Below are 19,265 nucleotides of genomic sequence, written 5' to 3' on the forward strand. Positions count from 1 at the left end.
AAGTCACTTCAGGGTATTGAGGTATGTGCTGACAATTAATATCATTTCTAATGCTTTTACTGAATAAGGGCCAGGAAAAATCCTAAAATCCAAATAAAACAAGTATCTGGTACAAGTAGCAGTAACAAATTGATTGAAATCACACCTTTCTGCAGCATTTAACAAACAAATCAGATGTTTGTGTCTGGATGTGTGAACTAAGAAAAAATAGTTGCTGTTGTAGCACTTTATTTTCCTTCCTCATCTTACTAGTATAACATGATAGTCAAATTCAAATGTCATTGGACAATGCTGAATAAAAAATTGAAGAATGGGACCTCAAAATTATATGAAAAGAGAATGAATGAATTAGTGTTTCTCACAGAATGAATTAGTGTTTTATGAATCTGTGTCTGTTATTACATTTATTATAATTGTGCAACTTTATTTGGTAGTATAATGAAACCAAATTAAGTGGCTACCGGGGAGTGAACGTGCATAAGAATACATTGATGTTATTGAGCGCACATTAGTCCTCCTAAGTCCTAAAGAATTTCATTTGAAATTCCATTAGGCAAAAAAGAAAAAACAATGGAAGAATAAAATATGGTTAAACTGTATGATCTGATGATGAAAAATGGTAGTTCTGTTTCTTGAGAAAGTATGTTTTGTTTTCTAGAAAATATGTGTTCTTATCAACTGTAATATATATATACTGAGATTGTCCCTGTTTCTGTCCCTATATAATTTGTTTTCTTCTTTTACCCCAGCCATCTCAAAAATTGACTAAGTCACTTTTGAATCAAATACTGTGTATAACATAGCATCTACAACTTCACTCACTGCCAGTGTACGCAGGAGATGCAATGAAATCCTCAATATTTGGTTATCATATAACTTAAGAAACAGTCCAACAGGATTATAAACTTTCTAAGGAGTGTTGGTGTTTTGTTATTTCTATTTCTTAATTAAACTTAGCGGTGTATAAAAGTGCTCCCTATTCAGGTCCAACCTTAACCGGTAACATCCCTATGCCAGTTGTAATCTTAGCAGTCCCATGGGCCTTTTTCTTGTTTCTGCTGTTTTCTTTCAGGAGCACGATACAATGTAAAATTAACAATTACTATTTAAAATAAGTGGGGACAATATGCATGATATCAAAAAGGCCTGTCTGAAACTGTGGGATATCCTCCTGTGCATAGTGAAGACATCAAAACGTGCACCATTTAAAACCAAAGCCGAAGTCAGGGTTGGTTGCTCAGAGCCAGCCTTTTCCTTAGGCAGGCACCACTGCTCCCAGCTCGTCACCCACTGCCCAGCCCTTGCTGGCTGCCCCCTTCACCTGGCCCGGCAGCCCCTTTTGGCACGGAGGCAGCGTTCCAGAAGACAGCAATGGCTCTGAAGTTGTGGTAGCGTTAAGGCAGCAGGGCAAGGAGACAGTTGGGTGGGTCTGGAAGTTGGCGGGGTGCTGTGAGACCGAAGCAGTGCTCCTGCTGCATCAGTGCTGCCTCTTCAGAGCCCTGAACATGTGCTGTGCTTTGCTTCACTTCACTGCCCACTGTCTCAGCTAACCTGGTGTGAACCGATGGTGGTTCTACTGTCTGAGGGGTGCATTAGGTGGTCAGATATTAGAGGTCCTTTCTATTTTTTGTTTTTTTTTTTTTTTTTAACCTGACCCTGCTCTGTTCTGAGCACACTCGGCATACACTGACTCCTTCCATGAGAGCTGGGATCGATCCCTTAACACTTTGATAATTATGTTCTTTTGTCATGAGGCAGAAGAAAGAAAATGGCAGTAGTGATGTATTTAAACTATTTAGAACTGAATTGGGACTGTCAGGTTGAGTTTTGGTTGCTTGTGTCACTAACATCCTGGAATGCCATGCTGCGTAGTGTAACTGTCCTTAAACAATAACCCAGGCATTGCAATACAACGCATCATGAAAACGTAATTAATACACAATGACAATGGAAGTGTAACCATAGTTACTGCTAAGATTAGCCTTAAATTGTTGTATCTTATCACAAGCAAATGTCTTTAAATTCAGCAATCAGTTCAGGGTGGAAAAAGAACATTAAAGCTATGTGGACAATCTGAGATGACATAGAGCTATATTAATCCCCTGTTTTGTTTGTGCATAAATTTCTTTAAATAGTTTCTGTTCTCTTTTTTCCACCAGGATCTGATGTTATTCCCTTAGCTAGAATTAATGGGCATTTATCAAGGGACTATTTGTATGGTATCACTTCTACAGTATTACTACTAGCATCCTCATTTCTTTGGTAGGCTTATCTACCAGAGTTATTGAAGGCAAGAAAACATGTGCAAAGTCTTCACTGTTTTGAAAAGGTCCTTATTAACTAATAATTCCTGTACCCTTTATTTATCCTGTCATGATCTGAAATTTGAGCTACTTCATTTTCCACGTTCCCCATCATCCCATCTACCTCCCTAGCCTGTCATATTTCTCAGCTAACAGATGAGAAAACTTTACTTTTTTCACCCTAATGGGAATTATTTTAAATTTTCCATTACCATTTTCACATTCTTGGAATAAGAGCAACTGTGCTATGAAATACAGTGAAGTGAAGGAGGAAGATGGTGTGATAAGGAAATCTTATTACCTTAGATAATTCTGTGGCAACTGGGATAGATATCCAGACATTTATCTTCTGTTTCTTGGGGACTTTGTTTTGTTTTGTTTCTTATAGCAATGGCTCAGCTACATCAGAAGATCTTTTCTGGAAACTGGATGCTCTGCAGATGTTTGTTTTTGATCTTCACTGGCCAGAACCAGAATTTGCCCACCATTTAGAGCAGAGACTTAAACTCATGGCCACTGACATGATAGAAGCCTGCGTTAAAAGGTACAGTTGAAATGATCAATTAAAAAAATTGGGAGAAATTTGAAAATTAACATAGGAACAGCCACGCTGGCTCACAGAGGTACATCTGTACCAAAATCCTGTCACAGGAATCAGGGCAACTGTAAAGAGATCATGACTTGTGTGTATTTCCCAGCATCTGGCAATCAGCAATTTGGCAACATCTAGGAAATATCAATACATATGTTGTGAATAGACCCTTGGAAGTGAATAAACCAAATCTCTTTTCTATTCCATGTTTGTGGCAAATACTAACAAATCTCAGAATTCTGCCAGAAGAAATCCTTTTTCTTTTTGTACATTTCCCTTCTCCATGACTGTATCATTCTTTATGTTGTTAGTAATACTACTTAATTTGTCATTATTTTAGAGTACTGTCTCTAAGAAATATATTACAAACTAAAGACTATACAGCATTTCTGCATTTATACAATAAACAAAAGAAGGCTATCTGTAAGTCATCCACCTGAAACTAACTTTTATACTGCTAAGCTTCTGGAAATTATAGAAAACATAGTGTTGTTTTTTTCTTGAGCTGCATCTTATAGTTATGGGTATATTCTTTTAAATTAAGTATAGATGATCTAAAAAGATCTCTGCCATAGCTTTCAGTACATATCATTAAGTTTAGAAGAAATATCTGTATGTCTAGAAAATTTACAGGGATCTCCTATTAGTTGCTTCAGAAGCCATGATCCCACATACAGAGAAAACTTAGTCTGGACACATAAAAATATTGATTTTTTTTTTTTAAATAACTAGAAGAATGGGGGGAAAATAAAGAAAGTTTGTAGACAGTTTAATAGTGTCAATCAGAAAATATACAACATTGAAAAGGAAGGCTAGAGAAACAGAGAACCTTTAACACCCAATAAGGTTAAATCTGATAACATAGTGTTTTATTTTCTGTTAAACATAGTAGGAACAAGGAGAACCTCAGGCTTAGTACATGAGCCTATTGCTAGAGCTACAGTGATGAAAACATGGTAAAAAAGGCAGAAGCGTTTCACAAACATTTCTATTTGATTTTGGAAGGGGGATGATGTAGTGAATGGAATAAAAGTTTAAGCTCTGTAGCAAAGGAAGATATGAGACAGTATCTACTAAAATTGAAGTCATGTAAGCTTACATCCATCGGTTCTAAAGAATTTGGCGTAGAAGCTCAGTCAACTACAAATATCTAAAAAATCTTAGAAAAAAGGTGAAATCTCAAAGGACTGGAACGCTATCAGTGCAATGTTAGTCTTAAAAACCATAAAAGGAGTAGCATTGAGATGCAGTAATATATTGATTATATTGACTTCCAGCCTGGAAGAAAATGAAAAAATCTTTACACTGGGACTTTTATGAACAGGACTAAAATACAAAGATGTATATAATTAGTACTAGTTAAAATAATTTATTGAAAAATGAATCTTTTCAAATTCATCTTATTACAGGTTAATGTGGGAAAGGCAATTTGTGTTAATACAAATACTTGGATTTCTCCTAGGCAATAAATCAAATGCCACATGTCATCATTATCTAAAACTTTGCACCACACAGATTTGACTGTGTGGATTTTAATGGCACACACAAAATAGGTTAAAAATGGCTCACTGCCAGGATCACAACCTGAGATCAGGATCACAATTCTGAGAACAGAATTGTTAACACAGAGATATTACAAAAAGAATTCCTTATGGATCAGTTTTTGGTCTGTGATACCAATCCTGACATCTTTGCTGCTTGCTTTTGTAGAGAATAAGAAGATTCTGGTGGCACTAAATGAAGGTTTAATTAATATTACAGAATGATCCTAGTGTCAATACATAAAATGTATTAATATTTTAGAGTTAATACATAACATACTAGTGTTAATACACTAAGTATGTTTTAGTGTTTTCAAAGATACTGTACGTCAGGTAACAAAGAAAGTAAATTAATTATATCCATAGGATGGATTGTATTAGACAGTAGCAACTCAGAAAAGAATGATGGAACTATTTTATTATAACTCTTATTGTGATACTAATAAGAGCTATAAGACTTTTTAAAATGGAGATAGGATGCTTCTGTTCACATCTTCTTAAAATATTGTGTCAGTTTCTGGTACCCACATTTAAAAATAAGGGTGGCAATAAAACATTACTTTTATATTTATGTATTCTGAACTATTATAATTTATTTCAGTGATATTGCTCCTTATTTACACTGGTGTGAGAAGAAAATATTTTTTTTGTATTATGTGTTTCCTGATACATCTTACTTTTCAATATAGATATTAATATTTGCTTAATAATAAACTCCTTTTCTTCAATAAAATTCTCTTTTCTGTTAAAGCCAGAAGAGGATTTTTTAATTATATTTCTTAGAAGCACATATTTGGTACGATAAACTGCATTTTAACATAGAAGTGCTAGAAAATGTGGGGTATTTTCATTGCTTTAAATTGTTCTTAGTCATCATACAAGGAAGCATATTGTTATCTAGTAGGCTAGAAGATAATACTTTTATTATTCAACTGAATTAGCTGAAGCATTGCAGAACCTTGAGATTACCATCAATGCAATTGTTTATTGAATGGGTGGATATTCTGCACTTACAGAATTTTATTTCTAAAATGTTCTCACGTGCATGTACATTGTTAAGCCATGTTTAGTAAGGCTTATACATTTGTACACTGGTTGTTCAGAATTATCAGAGAGACTCATATTATGAATTGTGTTTTAATAAACAGAACAAGAATTGCATTTGAACTCAAGCTGCAAAAGACAAACAAATCAACAGACTTGCGTATCCCTTCTTCTCTGTGTACAATGTTTAATGTCTTAGTTGATGCCAAAAAACAGACGGCAAAACTCTGCATACTGGATGGGGGGCAAGAGGTAAGTGGAATTTTGTATGTTTAATTCCTATGTTCGATTAATCTGAAACATCTCACACCGCAGACAGTCCTTAGTAGATTAATTTCAAACCAGCCGAAATGTGTCACAAAGCTCTGTTTGTACAGGAGCATGCATAGACTGCTCCCTAGAAGCATCATGCAAGACACAACCCCTCATCTTCCACCAGAGAAGACACAGAGTGCTTCTGTAATTTATTTGCTTTGACCTGTGAGTCTGTCGAACATTCAGAGGATTTCTTGACTCACAGCCCCTCCGGGAATTTCTCTTGGGTTGCAGCAGAGAAACAGCCCACTTCAGGACTCTTTTGTAATAGTAAAATAGAACCAAAACATTGTCCTTTGCAGCCAGGTTTTAGACGAGTAAGGTTTGTTTTTACATGGCTCATATACCCAGCATTCATGCCTGTATACATGCTGAAAATAGAGGAAAGAAATAATCAGGTAATTTAATGGGATTTTTTATTTGGTCTCCAAGGACAGGGACCGTTTTGGCAGTAGTCTGCTGCCAGGGCAGTAGATACTCCACAACGGAGCACTGATGTGCTTTTGAAGGATATTTAGACTTCACTGACTACTGTCCTTCCCACGTTGTCGCTCTTGGCAGGAATAATCTGTGAAGTGAAAAGGGCATACTACATAGACTGGTGAGATTACCAGCATAAAATTAAAACTGTTCTTGCGGTGCTAATGCATAAGCAGTGTACTTTTGTTTGATTTGGTTTTGGAGAGAGGGCAAAAACATTTGTCAGAATTTGGTAACAGAAAAGTATGTCTGCTTTGGGCAGTTTCATATTTACATTATTTGGTCATATTGTTTCTGTTGATTTTTGCATTTCTGTACTGTGCTTTTCATTTTATTGACTCATCTTTTTTAAGTTGGCGTATTCGATGTAATTGTCTTTTTTTTTTTCCAATTCAATGAGACATTCATCATTTTCCTGTTCTACCCTGTCATCTTTATTTTTCCTTTTGGTTTTCCATGACGTGAACCAGTTTGCTAGTCAATGGGTAAGTGTTTTTTTATTGTTTTTTAAGCTACATTTTTTCTTTGGTTATTAACAGCCACTTTTTATTTTAAATGGTAATATTGCTTTTCTTGTTAATTCGTTAGCCTCGCCCTTGGAATTCCTTTACAGCCTGACCTTGCTACAGACTGATTATCAGCTTCTCAGTTGTTCTTTCCTTGTTCATCCTCTTAAGGTGATTGCAGATGAATTCTTCACTCTTCTGCTTTGCAGACCCATTGTCCTATCTTACCGGGTCACAAAGTTTTGGACTCTTTCACTCTCAGTGAAGCAAAAGAGCAGCAAACAACTTGTTTCAGGCTCATCAGAAGTAAACCACAGCTAGCAACTCTTTGTCTGGGGCTGATGCTGCCATTTCATCTTTTACTTGCTGTCCAAGCAGTAACCTGCAAATACGTATGTGCACACCCTTCCTTGGGGACAGACAATACCAGTACCTCCATAAAGACCTGCAGACAGATGGTATAGCCTCATTCTCCACAGTCACGCCATTCCTCTCACTTGCTCTGGACGATGCCTCCTGCATTGTCAGCCAGTCCCCTCAGAGCCAAAGTTCAGCATTTGCAGTACCTTTTGGACTGCTGACCCTCACCAGATCATCTTCTGAAATCTTCCCATTCTCTAGATTTTCAAGCCCCATCATACGCTCTACACAACACCAAAACAGAAATCCAGTCCTTGTTTCCTAGTAGGTCTGACCATGACCCCAAATGCTTCCAGTACTCCTTTTCAGTGCAAGAGTTTGACAATTTAGCATGCCTGTGATGAAATACATACTTCTTTCAATGTCCCCAAATTAATCTTCATGCCAATTCATCTAATAATCCAAAGGAATCTCAGATTCTTCACATATCAGAAATTATCAGATAATGTGGAAACTTCCTTCTTTCTCATAAACTTTGAATTATTGTCTATCAGTTTCTTCCATTCCCAAGGCTTTTTTGGAAGACTGAGAAAAAATTGGCTTTTCAGTTGCTTGTAGCTGATATCATAATTGTTTGAAGCATTTCAAGATTTGTTGGGTGAGATACTTCTGGAATCGCTCATCTGTCAAAGCAGGCAGGAGAGCATCTCATAACACAAACGGTTGCATCTCTGACTCCTCTATAGAAGCTCTGGCATTTCCAATTACTCCTACTTAGCCACTTGGTCTTGAAACCTTTTCCATATTACCTTTCTTTCGCTTGTCCTCTTTCATCTTCATTTTAGTCTCAAACATGGCCCTTTATGCCAGTCAAGAAAAACATTCTATAAGGCCCGAGTTAAAAATTTTTAAAAGGGCTGTTTATTCATTCACCTAAAACTCAACACTGAATATCTATCTGACAGTTTCTAGAACTTATTCTGCAAGTGATGGAAGGCGTTATTTAATTAGATGGTTAGACTCAAGCATTTCCTTGAATACAGCATGCTCTTTTCATTCCCTATATGGAGCTATAAGCAGTTGTATATCTTGAACAAGTAGAGTCAGATGCGGAAGTTTTCACCCTGTGTTGTCAGATAGGAGAGAATTGTTACTTAACATGTAATTATTCTGGTCATGGTTAGCAATCAGCACCTTGAGTTTAGACTTTAAATTTGGTTGAGTCCTCCGGTTTTCCTACATTACTTCATGCACTGCTCACCATTCTCCCAAATGTCTTCCAGTTAAGTCCACTCTCATAAAGAGTCACTAGGTCAGCCATTCAGGAGGGCTCCCCTCCTTGCCTTCTGGATATCTCTTAAAGCCTAAGAGAAGCGCTGCATAATTTGGCTGTACGGATGATCATTACATTGTGTTTAAAGAGAGCTCAGCTGGCTGGATGCCTTCTGCATTGGTTGGCAGTTGCCTTAGGAGGGTTTGAGAAGCAGGTCCAGGGGACAATCACCTTATCTCAGACTAACTGTTGGTGCCTGCAGCCTGCTTCGTGGACAACCAGAATGGCAATTCATGGAGTACAGGGGAAGAGTACAGCAAGACAGCTAAGTAACATACCAGTTAATGTGAATGTAATCTGTACAGTGAGCAGTATCCCACTTCCTTCTTTCCTGAACCAGAAGCCAACAGGTGCTCCTCCTTTACAGTCCATGGATCCCAAGTCAAATGAATAGCAGCAGTAAGGCAAACCTTTTCTGTCACACAACATTCAATCCAGAGATTTTTTGGCCTTTGTTATTTGTGATAAATAGTTTAAAACCTATTAACTTATAACTTTATGATCTAGATGCTGCAGTATTCTGGCAACATTCACTTTTTTGAGTATGATAGGTTAAGAATCACACAGCAAATATTGCTGGAGGCAAGAATCAAATAGAAAATATTTCTGGAGCCACTTAGGTTGACAAATCATTAGAACGAAGCAGGACCTTAGATCTGAGTCACAGCTTACTTGTTGTTTTGTGTAAGTGGGTAGCATGAACATAGTAAATGCCATTGGTCTATACTGTTGAGTGCTTCATAGCGGAACATGCATAGAAGCTATTTTAGTTGTTTCAGAATTCCAGCCTCCCAGTACCCTATCACGTGCATAAGAGAAGAGAGACACACTTTTCAATTTGGGGAAAAATGAGTGATGTGCCATTTCAGTGGAATGTGCCACAGCCAGTGCTATGAATATCTGTAGAAAAAACTTAGGGAAAAGTGGGCTTTAATTTGATGAACTTTGTTTCTGAAGCTATTTTGGTTCATACAATTCAAGGAGGAGACTCATTTAACTGCATAAGTAGTAGAGGATTATAGCCGATTCGATAGTAAAAGTGCAGAGACAACTTAGTATATATGTAATATTGTAATGTTATATGTTGGCAGTAGCAGTTTCCGTTCAGATGGTCATGTGCAATTTATTTTCACAGCCGTCCAACCTTAAAACAAACAAAGGAAAGCTAGCTTGAAAATCTTTTAAACAAAACCAAAATACCCAAGTAGTTAAAAAAGCCACCTCCAATATTGGGTCACAGTGAGATAGAATAGAAAAGAAAATTGAATATATTGTAGAATTGAAAAAGTTACCGTTCTCAGCTCATCACCACAGGATTTAGGAACAGACTCCTCTGCGCCTGAAAAGCACAAGTGTCAAAAGGCACTGAAATACTTTGTCTCCTTCCAAATGCTAGTAGGAGCAGAGGGCCACGTTTGGAAGACCAGCCAGATTGTCCTCAGAAGACAGTCCTGCCTGGTTACATCTCCTGACACACTTTGTCACTAAGCATAGTTTTCCCTCATGTAGCTCCTAGAGCTGCAGCTGTATTTCATATTTTACTGGGAGTTATTCTAGGGCAGCTGGAAAGGCAGAGCCCCCTTCAGGGCCTTTGGGATGGTGCTGAAAGACTCCATTTGAATGTGTATTCAAATAATTTAGCTGTGGGAGCTGACTTGTCTAGGTTCAGACTTCATGTGGACTGTGATCACATCAGCCAGCAGAGGAATGTAAAGGCACAACTAGCCATAAATATGTTTGGAAAAGGAATGAGGATTTGTCTGCTCTCACCAAGCAAGCTTGGCAGAAGTAGAAAGGCTGGAGTCCTACAAGTGCTGATTTCAGGATCGTGCATACAATCTTGTCAGCTCATATGATTTTATCATTATATCCATAATATTTGCCATCTTTCTAATGCCTGTCTCCTGGAGTCAAATAATCTTCCACGAGGATCTGAAGTTTTGTTTTGTCGGGGGGGGCTGTTTTGGTGGAAGTTGGCACTGGGGAGGAGTGGGTTAAAAAAATTTATGATCTCATAGGTTGCAAAATAAATCTTGAAAAAAAGGAAATTAAATTCAGGTTAAAAAAAATCAAAAAATATTTTTTAAAAAAGTCATGATTTTGGAAGCTTGTTGTGATTTGAAACCAATTGTAAGCAACAGATGTCAGACAGTTTGGGGTGATTTAAATCCTTAGCAGAATAATATCTGGAACCATGGGAAGTTCTTTGATGTGTTTCTAATACATTCTTTCACTCTTCCGAGATGTCTGCTGATGTTTGTCTGAGACGTGCATTCACATTTTCCAAGTGTTCTTAAACTTTAAAAGAAATTAAAACCAAGAATTAACACGCTTGCTGTTGGTATCTGGAACAGATACATATGTGTGGGCAAACACATCTCATAGTTTTATTCTCTCTTAATATAAATGCAAGTTTGGTAGGTGCACTGCTTAGAAAACCATTCCTAAATATATTAAGCAGATCAGATTTAATGTTTTGGTTTGTATGGCAACTCTGAGACAGATGAAAAACAGCCTTTAAAAACTTACAGCTCTGAAAACTATTCAGCTGCCAGATGCTAAGTTAGGCTAATGTTTATACTGACCTCCGTACTTTTACTCTGAGCATTATGCTGTTAGCTGTTCCAAGTAGCCTTGAACTATGAAGATAGGGTTAGTCTTTACAAGTCACATTTTCTGTGAAGTGGCTATTGGGGGCAATCTTTGCTGTCAGATAAATGTTTCCGAAGGAAGAATTACTGTTTAAATTGATGTGCCTCCTTGACAGAATGGGATCCCTAGTTCCTGTTAATTTCAGGAGGGAACTCTGTAGTATTATCTAAAAAGTCTTTCAGATTTATTTTAAAAGCATTTACTTAAAGGCACCTTCTTTATGAAAAAGCAAAAGAAAAAGGCTATGGAGAATGAAGTCTGTTTTATTATGCCTTTTAAGGCCTATTAATTTGTTACCATCTATTCTGCTTTGTTGATGAAATTTTAATTTTGCCCTTGCTTGAGCATATTGTAAGATTTGTATAAACTGCAGCTCACTGTGCTAACAGAAAGGCTCTTTTAGGATGAACAATTGGAGCTCATTTTATTTCTAGAGGACATTTAAAATAACTTATGAATGAGAGTTGTCAGACATGAAATGCTGTATTAATTAAATCTTATTCTAGTCTTTTTGCTTCTCCAGCTAAACCAACCCTTTAGAAAAAAAATACATGGCCACCTTAATTATATAGGAGAAGACAAAAAGTATCCTTCACATTCCTTCGCCTGAATAAGAATAAGAACTCAATTCATCTAAATAATAACCCCATTAGCTGCTTAACTCAACAGTGTACATGGGAAAATTTTCAACACAGAATGTAAGAAAGTGTTGATTGGGTAGATCGTTTTCAAGGGTTTGTTCTTCTGATGTTCAAAATGATAATTTTAAGTGAATCTGATCTGGCAGGGTTATCAGCTTTGTACCATTTATGACTTATGACAAAAGTGTGTGTTCATATACATGCTAATGCTTCTTTATCTTTTGAAATACAGCAACAATACCATTCAAAAATAGATGACTTGATTGAAGAAACTGTTAAAGAAATTATTTCACTTCTTGTTTCGAAGGTAAACCAATTTAGATTTTAATTTATAATAAAGCAGAAAAATACATCTCTAATTATTGAATTTCTGAAATGTCTTTAAATATCACACAGTTTTTCTGTACGCAATGAGATTGCGGGGGACAGCAACATGATTTGTAAATAATAGTAATCCAAATAATATTGAATTTACAAAATTAAATTTTATAACCCATTAGGTAAACAATTTCTGTGCAACTTGCTAATTGGATAAGTTTCTCTTCTGTGTTTCTGTTATAGATAAGAACTGCTAGCAGCTAGTAGAACTGGTAGGACTTGATTATGTCAATATTATCTTAAGTAATAGCATGTTTTATTTTTTGTTTAATTTTTCCCATGAAAACTTTCTTCCTATCACTAAGTAGTATTTAAATTTTGTATTTAAAGACGGACAACATCCAGAGTATCAGTATAACTTTTTTATGAGTTTTTGCTCCGCAAACCATTTAATTTAAAAATATTTTATAAGTTGCTATTTCTTGAAATTGACTTTGTAGGGTTTTTATATTTTAAAAGAAAATATGTTTGGACGTGATGTAGGTACTTGGAGAATAAGTAAAGAAAACTTAAACACTGTCTTATGTTACTGTAGCACCTCTACTCCAGCAAAAGTCTTAAGTGCTCGATATAAAAGAAAAGCTTTCAGTCCCTGATAGTTTGAAGGACACAGCAAATAATGACAGAACAGAAAGATTTTGTAAGACATTTTCTTATCTATGCATTGCAAACTACCCAGAAATATCTGATTTTCAAAGTAGGAGAAAAAGCTGTACATTTACAATTTGTGAGTTAGTGGGGGAAAAAAAAGACGACTGTGGTCATATTTTCATCATGCCTTCATCTTCACTTGTTACAGCTTGCTGGCACAGGGTGGGGGGAGCAGGAATCTCCTTTTGGATTGACACCCACCATGCTTGCACAGGAGTTGAAGAGGAAGGTTTTTGTAGAATCGTTGTAGAAGTTTAAGCAAAATGTGTCCACTTACTGATAAATGTGTAAAAACCACACACATTTTTTTCTCTAAAGTGAAGTTTTGATGAAAACATAACTACAAATGGTTTACCTCGACAGTTTCAAATTTTGCATGCTGCCTGTTATCACTCTGAACTGACCTGTCAGTTTATGGCTTTAATGTTATTGAAGAGGAAGAGGAAGAAAGGGGAATTTAATCAGAGCAAATCATGCTATTAAAAGTTAAAACTTTTCATTAATTTTTTTTAATATCTGAGATTATAGAAGAAGGAAGAAAATAGTCATGTTCCTCCTGAACGTATGTACAAGAAATTCTAGAGACAACTGCCATCAATACAGAGGGATTTGCATTATTAGGTATCACGTATACTATTACCAGAGGTTGAAATCTCAGAACAGGAAGCAAATATTCTGTGTCACTGGCTGATCATTAGAAGCTTAACCAGTGTCTCCTCACTTGAGATGTGAAATGCCAATGACATCCTGATTGCTTCTGTTTCAAGACAGAAAGCCTCTGAGGGTACAGAGGAAGGCTGATGTTTCACTCTTGGTTTTGGCCAGGAAAAATGCACATCAATGTGCATAATAGCCATGTGTGTTCATTTTTTTCATCTAATATATTTTCATTATTTTTTAGCTTTTGCCTCTGTATTATTTCCTTTGTGTTCCAGTGGAATAAGCGTTTCAATAAATGTTTTTAGCTGCAAGTCATCTACGAAAATGAAAAGAGTACTTTCACTTCAGTGAGGCTTTACTTGGTAAAGACTATACTGTGCATTTTGTACACAAGACTTATCAAGCTAAAGCATTTAACAAATCACGGGAATAGCACAAAACAGTGAAACAAAGCACAGCGTGTCTCAGGGTAACCAATTCAGAGAATGTCAGGTATACGCAGAAATGCTCTTAGAGCTTCACATGTCCGTACACTGAGATCTCAGAAAACAAGTTTCCAGCTTCATAACTAAGCCTTTCATTTAAATGGACATCCTTGACACTGCAATGTTTTGCTCTCTGTTCTTTTGTGTCCCACTTGTATTGGAACCATTTGTTGGCACTGTGGACACCATGTTGTTTGTGAGATCAGCTCCTTCCATAGCGGATCTTTGCACAATAAGATTGAACACCCTTCTGCAGAAATAATCCTTGCCAGTCAGATAAAATGAGTTAAAGTATGAACAGCAGCTTCTCACAGGCATGCAACGGCAAAGCAGAAAGCTGGTATTTGGTTTAATAAAGGGACTGTAATTATACTGTGCATGGGGTGCAGAAACAACTGCCGCTCTCTCTTGTGATGTGGTTTTATTCCTTCATCAGCACCTATGTTACTGGTGTCTTAATTAATCACTGTAAATATGACAGGTTAGATTGATAAATGACAAATGTAAGTTTGCACTTGCTCCTGCTCCTTGAACTGTTAAGAGCAGGGCTTATTGTAAAGTGATGATCTCAGTTCCTCTGGAGGTGACACTGTTGTGACACTGTTACAGTGCCCATTAACAGCATGCCAGATGGAATTTTGTTCTGTCCTCACACTCATAAAATGATACCCGTGGTTGTGGGAATGACTGTGTTGGGAGCAAGGGATGACTTTTAAAACAATCTTTATATAAACTGGAAAGCAATTCATATGTGTAAAATAAATGCACACGAATACAACGGCTGACATATGTTATATACCATGAATGACTTGAGCAACATAACATCACAGAGGGACGTGAGAAGGGGATTTGTTTGCTTTAAGGCTAATTTGGGGGAGTTTAAACATTAAGGCTATAATTAATGCAATTAATAAGATATTTTTTTGGTCAGAAATAAATTTTGGCAAAAACGCCTTTTCATGCCACTTGCCGAGGAGTCATGCTACTCAGAGAATCTCAGGTGAAAGTATGGGGGAGAGGAACCACACCATACCAGAGATCTGGGGCCTATATTTTCTTGCCCCTTCTTGGCCATGTAGTAGCAGTTCAACAGCACATGCTGTTGCTGAAGATGAGCTGACAGAAAACTCCAGTGCTATTACACTGTTGGGTGAAATCAGAGCTGGGTTTCTATTCAATAGCAAAGATAAGAGGAACATGATATCGAGATCACCGCCTTTAACTATTGTACTCCATCTTCTCTGAAGCTGTGACCTTAGAAACTGTGGTCCTAGAAAATAAAGTGTGTTTTCTACCCAAAATACATGCTGGGTACACACACTCCTATATTTAACCACGTATTCTAGAGGCAGCAAAGGGGAGTTGGGTAGCAGGTCCACATCAGGAGAATTTTTGGGTTGGGTTTCTATTTCTGCAGTGGCTCAACAATGATTTCCATCAGTTCGAATGATAGGTGAAGCTGAGAAAAGAATGTTGTCCCTGATTTCAGCACTTTGTGAGATGGAGAAAGTGATCGAATTTACGGTTTCCATTGCCCTACTGAGGAAGAAAAACTCACATTCTTATTCAAAATATTTACTTTTCATATTGAGCATTTAGATCTTTCTCTGTGCTTTTCCTCCAGGTTGTTTCAGTGTTAGAAGGTGTGCTGTCTAAATTGTCGAGATACGATGAAGGCACTTTCTTCTCATCATTAGTTTCATTCACTGTAAGTGTTTGGATTCACAATGGTTCTGTTCTTTCTGTGCATAATTCTGAAATTGTGCACAATCTGTAGTAATAAGCACTTACTGTGTGTTGTTTTATTTTTTAATTTTCTAAAGGTGAAAGCAGCTGCAAAATATGTTGACGTTCCTGTAAGTACAATCCTTTTAATTTATTTTTTCTAGTATTCATAATAATTCAAAAAATAGGGGTTTTGTTAGCTCGCATTTTTTATTGTTGACATTTTGCTTTCCTACAGAGATTCATTATAGCTTTACAGAGAGTATTTAAACAGCCACTACAACCCTCAGAGGGCATTTCATTTCCCTCAAGCAACAAGTAACTCTTGTTATTCTCAGTGCACTTTTTCAGTTGTGGAAGAGTGAGGATAGATACTTTTTAGTATCTATCTTAAATACTTTTTTGTAGGGGTCTTTCCATCATTTGGCTAAATTGTTCAAATGTGCAGGATAAGCAACAAGTAAAAGCATCATACTTGAATATCCATTATTTATTGATTTCTTACTTCAGGACCCAATCTTGCTTATTTAATCCCTTGCTTGCTAAATCTCTATCTGATTTACCATTGCTTATGCATTGTTTGTGTGGTATAAGTAAAAACTAAAAAGGGTAGCTGTTGGAGCTCTTTTATACATAAAAGCAAAATTCAGCTATTAGAATATTTTTAGTAGAGTATCATAGTAGAATATCTTTTCTCTAAAAAAGCAAGAAGTTATCAAATATTGTCATTATCACTGTCAATAAATATCCTTTGTTCTCTCACAAGTCTCATCCCTTTTTAATGTGATTCTAAAACAGTCTTATTTTCCAAGCATAGCAAAAAAATGGCTAAAATTATGTTAACGACCTTACAAGAAATAAAACAACAAATATAGAAGAACGACGGACATGCTAGCCTGTAAGGTGGCCAGAAATCCTTTCAGCAGTTCTATATTTAAAAATATAATACTTGCAAGCTTAAATTAATTATTTTTTTTTAAATCCATGCATACTAAATAAAAGGAAAAATCTCTATTTCTGGAATTTTTTATTTTGCTATCTTTGTATTTGCTTTATTCATAAGATAACAAATTGTAATATTTCTGTTTGGATGATGTTTTCAGAATTTTTTTCTTATTTGGTTACGTGTGGATTTTTCCTTTTGTTGAATTGTATAAATGCTGTTGTGTTGTATAAAAAAGAAAAAAAAGTAGGCCCAATCTTGCATTCAAAGGAATGACCTCATATCAAGTCCAGTTAATGTAGAATACCTCTTGTTAATATATTGTGCTGTGGAGCTGCCCCAAAAGGTCCTTGGTGAGGCACTTAAGACTCAAAAGCCTAAAGAAAAAATTACTGAGCAAACTAGAAATTCATTAACTTCTTTCAGGTAACATGAAAAACTCTCCAAATTACATAGAATATGAGAAGGAGATGTCAAAGTCTAGCCTGGATACGCTAACGTTGAAGTTAATGATAAAGATGAGACCGAAAAATACCTTTGCCACAAGCTCAGGGGAATATTGAGTCAGGTTACGCAGGGAGGCACTGCTCCGGACGGAGGGGAAGGCAGAGCGGGGAGCTGGTTGCTGGAGCCCCGTTGCCTTTCTCACATTCACTGAATGGTGTTGCTTGGTCTGAAGTGACGACCAGATTATAGACAGGCTACCAGGATCCTTGCATTTTTACAGCCCCTTCACTTTTCAGCTATCCCACACACCTTTCCCACAGCCCAAGATGTGAACAGGACTATAGTACTACAGTTGTAAACTACAGGTGTAAACTGTACTTCAAGGAGGCTGTGGATCTGACCAAGCAAACATTTTCCAAATTCTGGAGGACATTTTTCCTGGGTTGAAGGAGTTTGATAGGCTGGGGTCTGGTTTTGCTTCTTTGCATTCTTCCCCTTTTTGTGAAGATGCAGTTGAGGCCAAGAAGAGCCGTTACTGTCACAACTGACAGCGAGTGTCCAGTCTGAATAGGGTCTAAAATCACTGCCTGTGGAAGTTACAAATTCCAACTGTAAAAGGAGGCTGTAAGTCATCACGTTGCAAGGTCATCTCCTGGGCTCACAACCGAAGTGAGAAGTGGAGAGGAGGGCGGCACAGGGTGAGGAATTTACACTGAGCTCTTGGTCATGTGATGGTAACCTAGCAAGCCTGCACTGAAGCTAATTAAATGCCTCGTGTGGCTGTATTTTGAACTGATATGGTTTAAAATCTCTTCTTGTCCCTCCTTACCATATGGCTACATATATGGAAGTGACTTAAAGATGACCACACTAGGCCCTTTCTTTTGATATAGTTGCAAATATGTGCAAAATTGCACTGTTAGATGACCGCATTGTGCTCCCATGCCCCCCCCCCTCCATTTGAAGATCTCACTGGGTCACCTTAGTGCTGTCCTTGGGGTCCCTGAAACAAAGCTGTTGATCATTTGGTGGATCTGGGGGAGAAGGAGGTTGGGGGGGGCAAAAGGCCTTTGGGGTTTTTTTGAGTGTGTGAATTCAACAGAGTTTTTGATATTCGATTACCAGGCTCAATATTTGGCAAAGAGGGAAAAATACGCTGTTTTATAGTGAAATAAGAAGAAACTAACTAGACAAAAGAGATGTTAGAAGAAAATGAAGGTAGTACTGAGCAGAATGTTTTAGAGAGAGGATGAGAGGTAAAGGGGATAAAAAAGTTAAAAGGTAAATAGAAATAATAAAGGATTCAAAAAGGAGGAGGACATTCTTGGATGATTCTTCGTCATTTTGAGGAAAAGGTTAATTCTATTAATATTGAGAGGGGATTTAGACATTAAATAGTTGGACATGAAGATGCACGCTCACCAGAAGGCATCCCTCAACTTCTCAGGGCCAGCGTGGGAAATGTAGACACAGACTTGCAGTTCATTTGGCAGATTTTGTAAAAATTTGTAAAAATGTTGCTATCTACCCTTCCATTCATTAATCTTGGCAGAGAATTATGAATAACTCCATCCAAAAAAAGAGTTTCATCTTTTTTCTTTAACCTGTTTAAGAAGACATTCAACATAGGCCTCCATTTTTCAGAATGCCCTTTATGAAGTGGGCCATACACAGTCACAAGGAGCTCTCATTGCTTTCCCCAGCCATTGCGTATAGGGCTATATGGACACTGTGTATGTTTTGGTAATTGAAACACCAACAGAAGTACTAGGAACAGTGCAAAATAACCCAGACTAAGAAATGTAACAACGATGAAGGTTTATGATGTCCTAAAAATAATAATGAAAAAATCTAGTTGCTATTACACTCTTTTTGTTGGTAATTGTCACAGTACGCTATGCTCTGAAGTGAAAGAAATTGTGGCTGCTGTGCACGTGAAAGAAACCAAACGTTTGGAGGAAAATAACACAAACATTACAAATATAAGTAGTACGTCAAGGATGCAATTTGTTCTCTTGTTTATGCTATGTTTTGATGTTTGGGAATGCAGGAGCTGATTTAGGTTACAGGTTTTTTTAAAAACAACTCACCCAAATCCACTATAACTCTTTGTTAGTTTCTCTTAAAGCCCAAGCAATCCTTAGGAGATGTAGAAGTACAACTGTCTAGTTTTTTTTTCTCTTTTTTTAATGTTCTGTTCATGAAGCCA

General features: G+C 36.9%; 1 protein-coding gene across 1 annotated transcript in view; it reads left to right on the plus strand.

Moving 5' to 3' along the window:
• CADPS2 (Ca++-dependent secretion activator 2) overlaps positions 1-19,265 on the plus strand; it is a 307,048-nt gene that overhangs the window by 259,084 nt on the left and 28,699 nt on the right. Inside the window, exons 23-27 of the mRNA XM_009332287.1 lie at positions 2,692-2,847; positions 5,585-5,732; positions 12,000-12,074; positions 15,566-15,649; positions 15,765-15,797. Coding sequence (XP_009330562.1) covers positions 2,692-2,847; positions 5,585-5,732; positions 12,000-12,074; positions 15,566-15,649; positions 15,765-15,797 — 496 coding nt within the window. The remainder of the gene's footprint in view (positions 1-2,691; positions 2,848-5,584; positions 5,733-11,999; positions 12,075-15,565; positions 15,650-15,764; positions 15,798-19,265) is intronic.

Source organism: Pygoscelis adeliae, unplaced genomic scaffold, assembly GCF_000699105.1.
Source record: "Pygoscelis adeliae isolate BGI_AS28 unplaced genomic scaffold, ASM69910v1 Scaffold9, whole genome shotgun sequence".
Classification (NCBI taxonomy): domain Eukaryota; kingdom Metazoa; phylum Chordata; class Aves; order Sphenisciformes; family Spheniscidae; genus Pygoscelis; species Pygoscelis adeliae.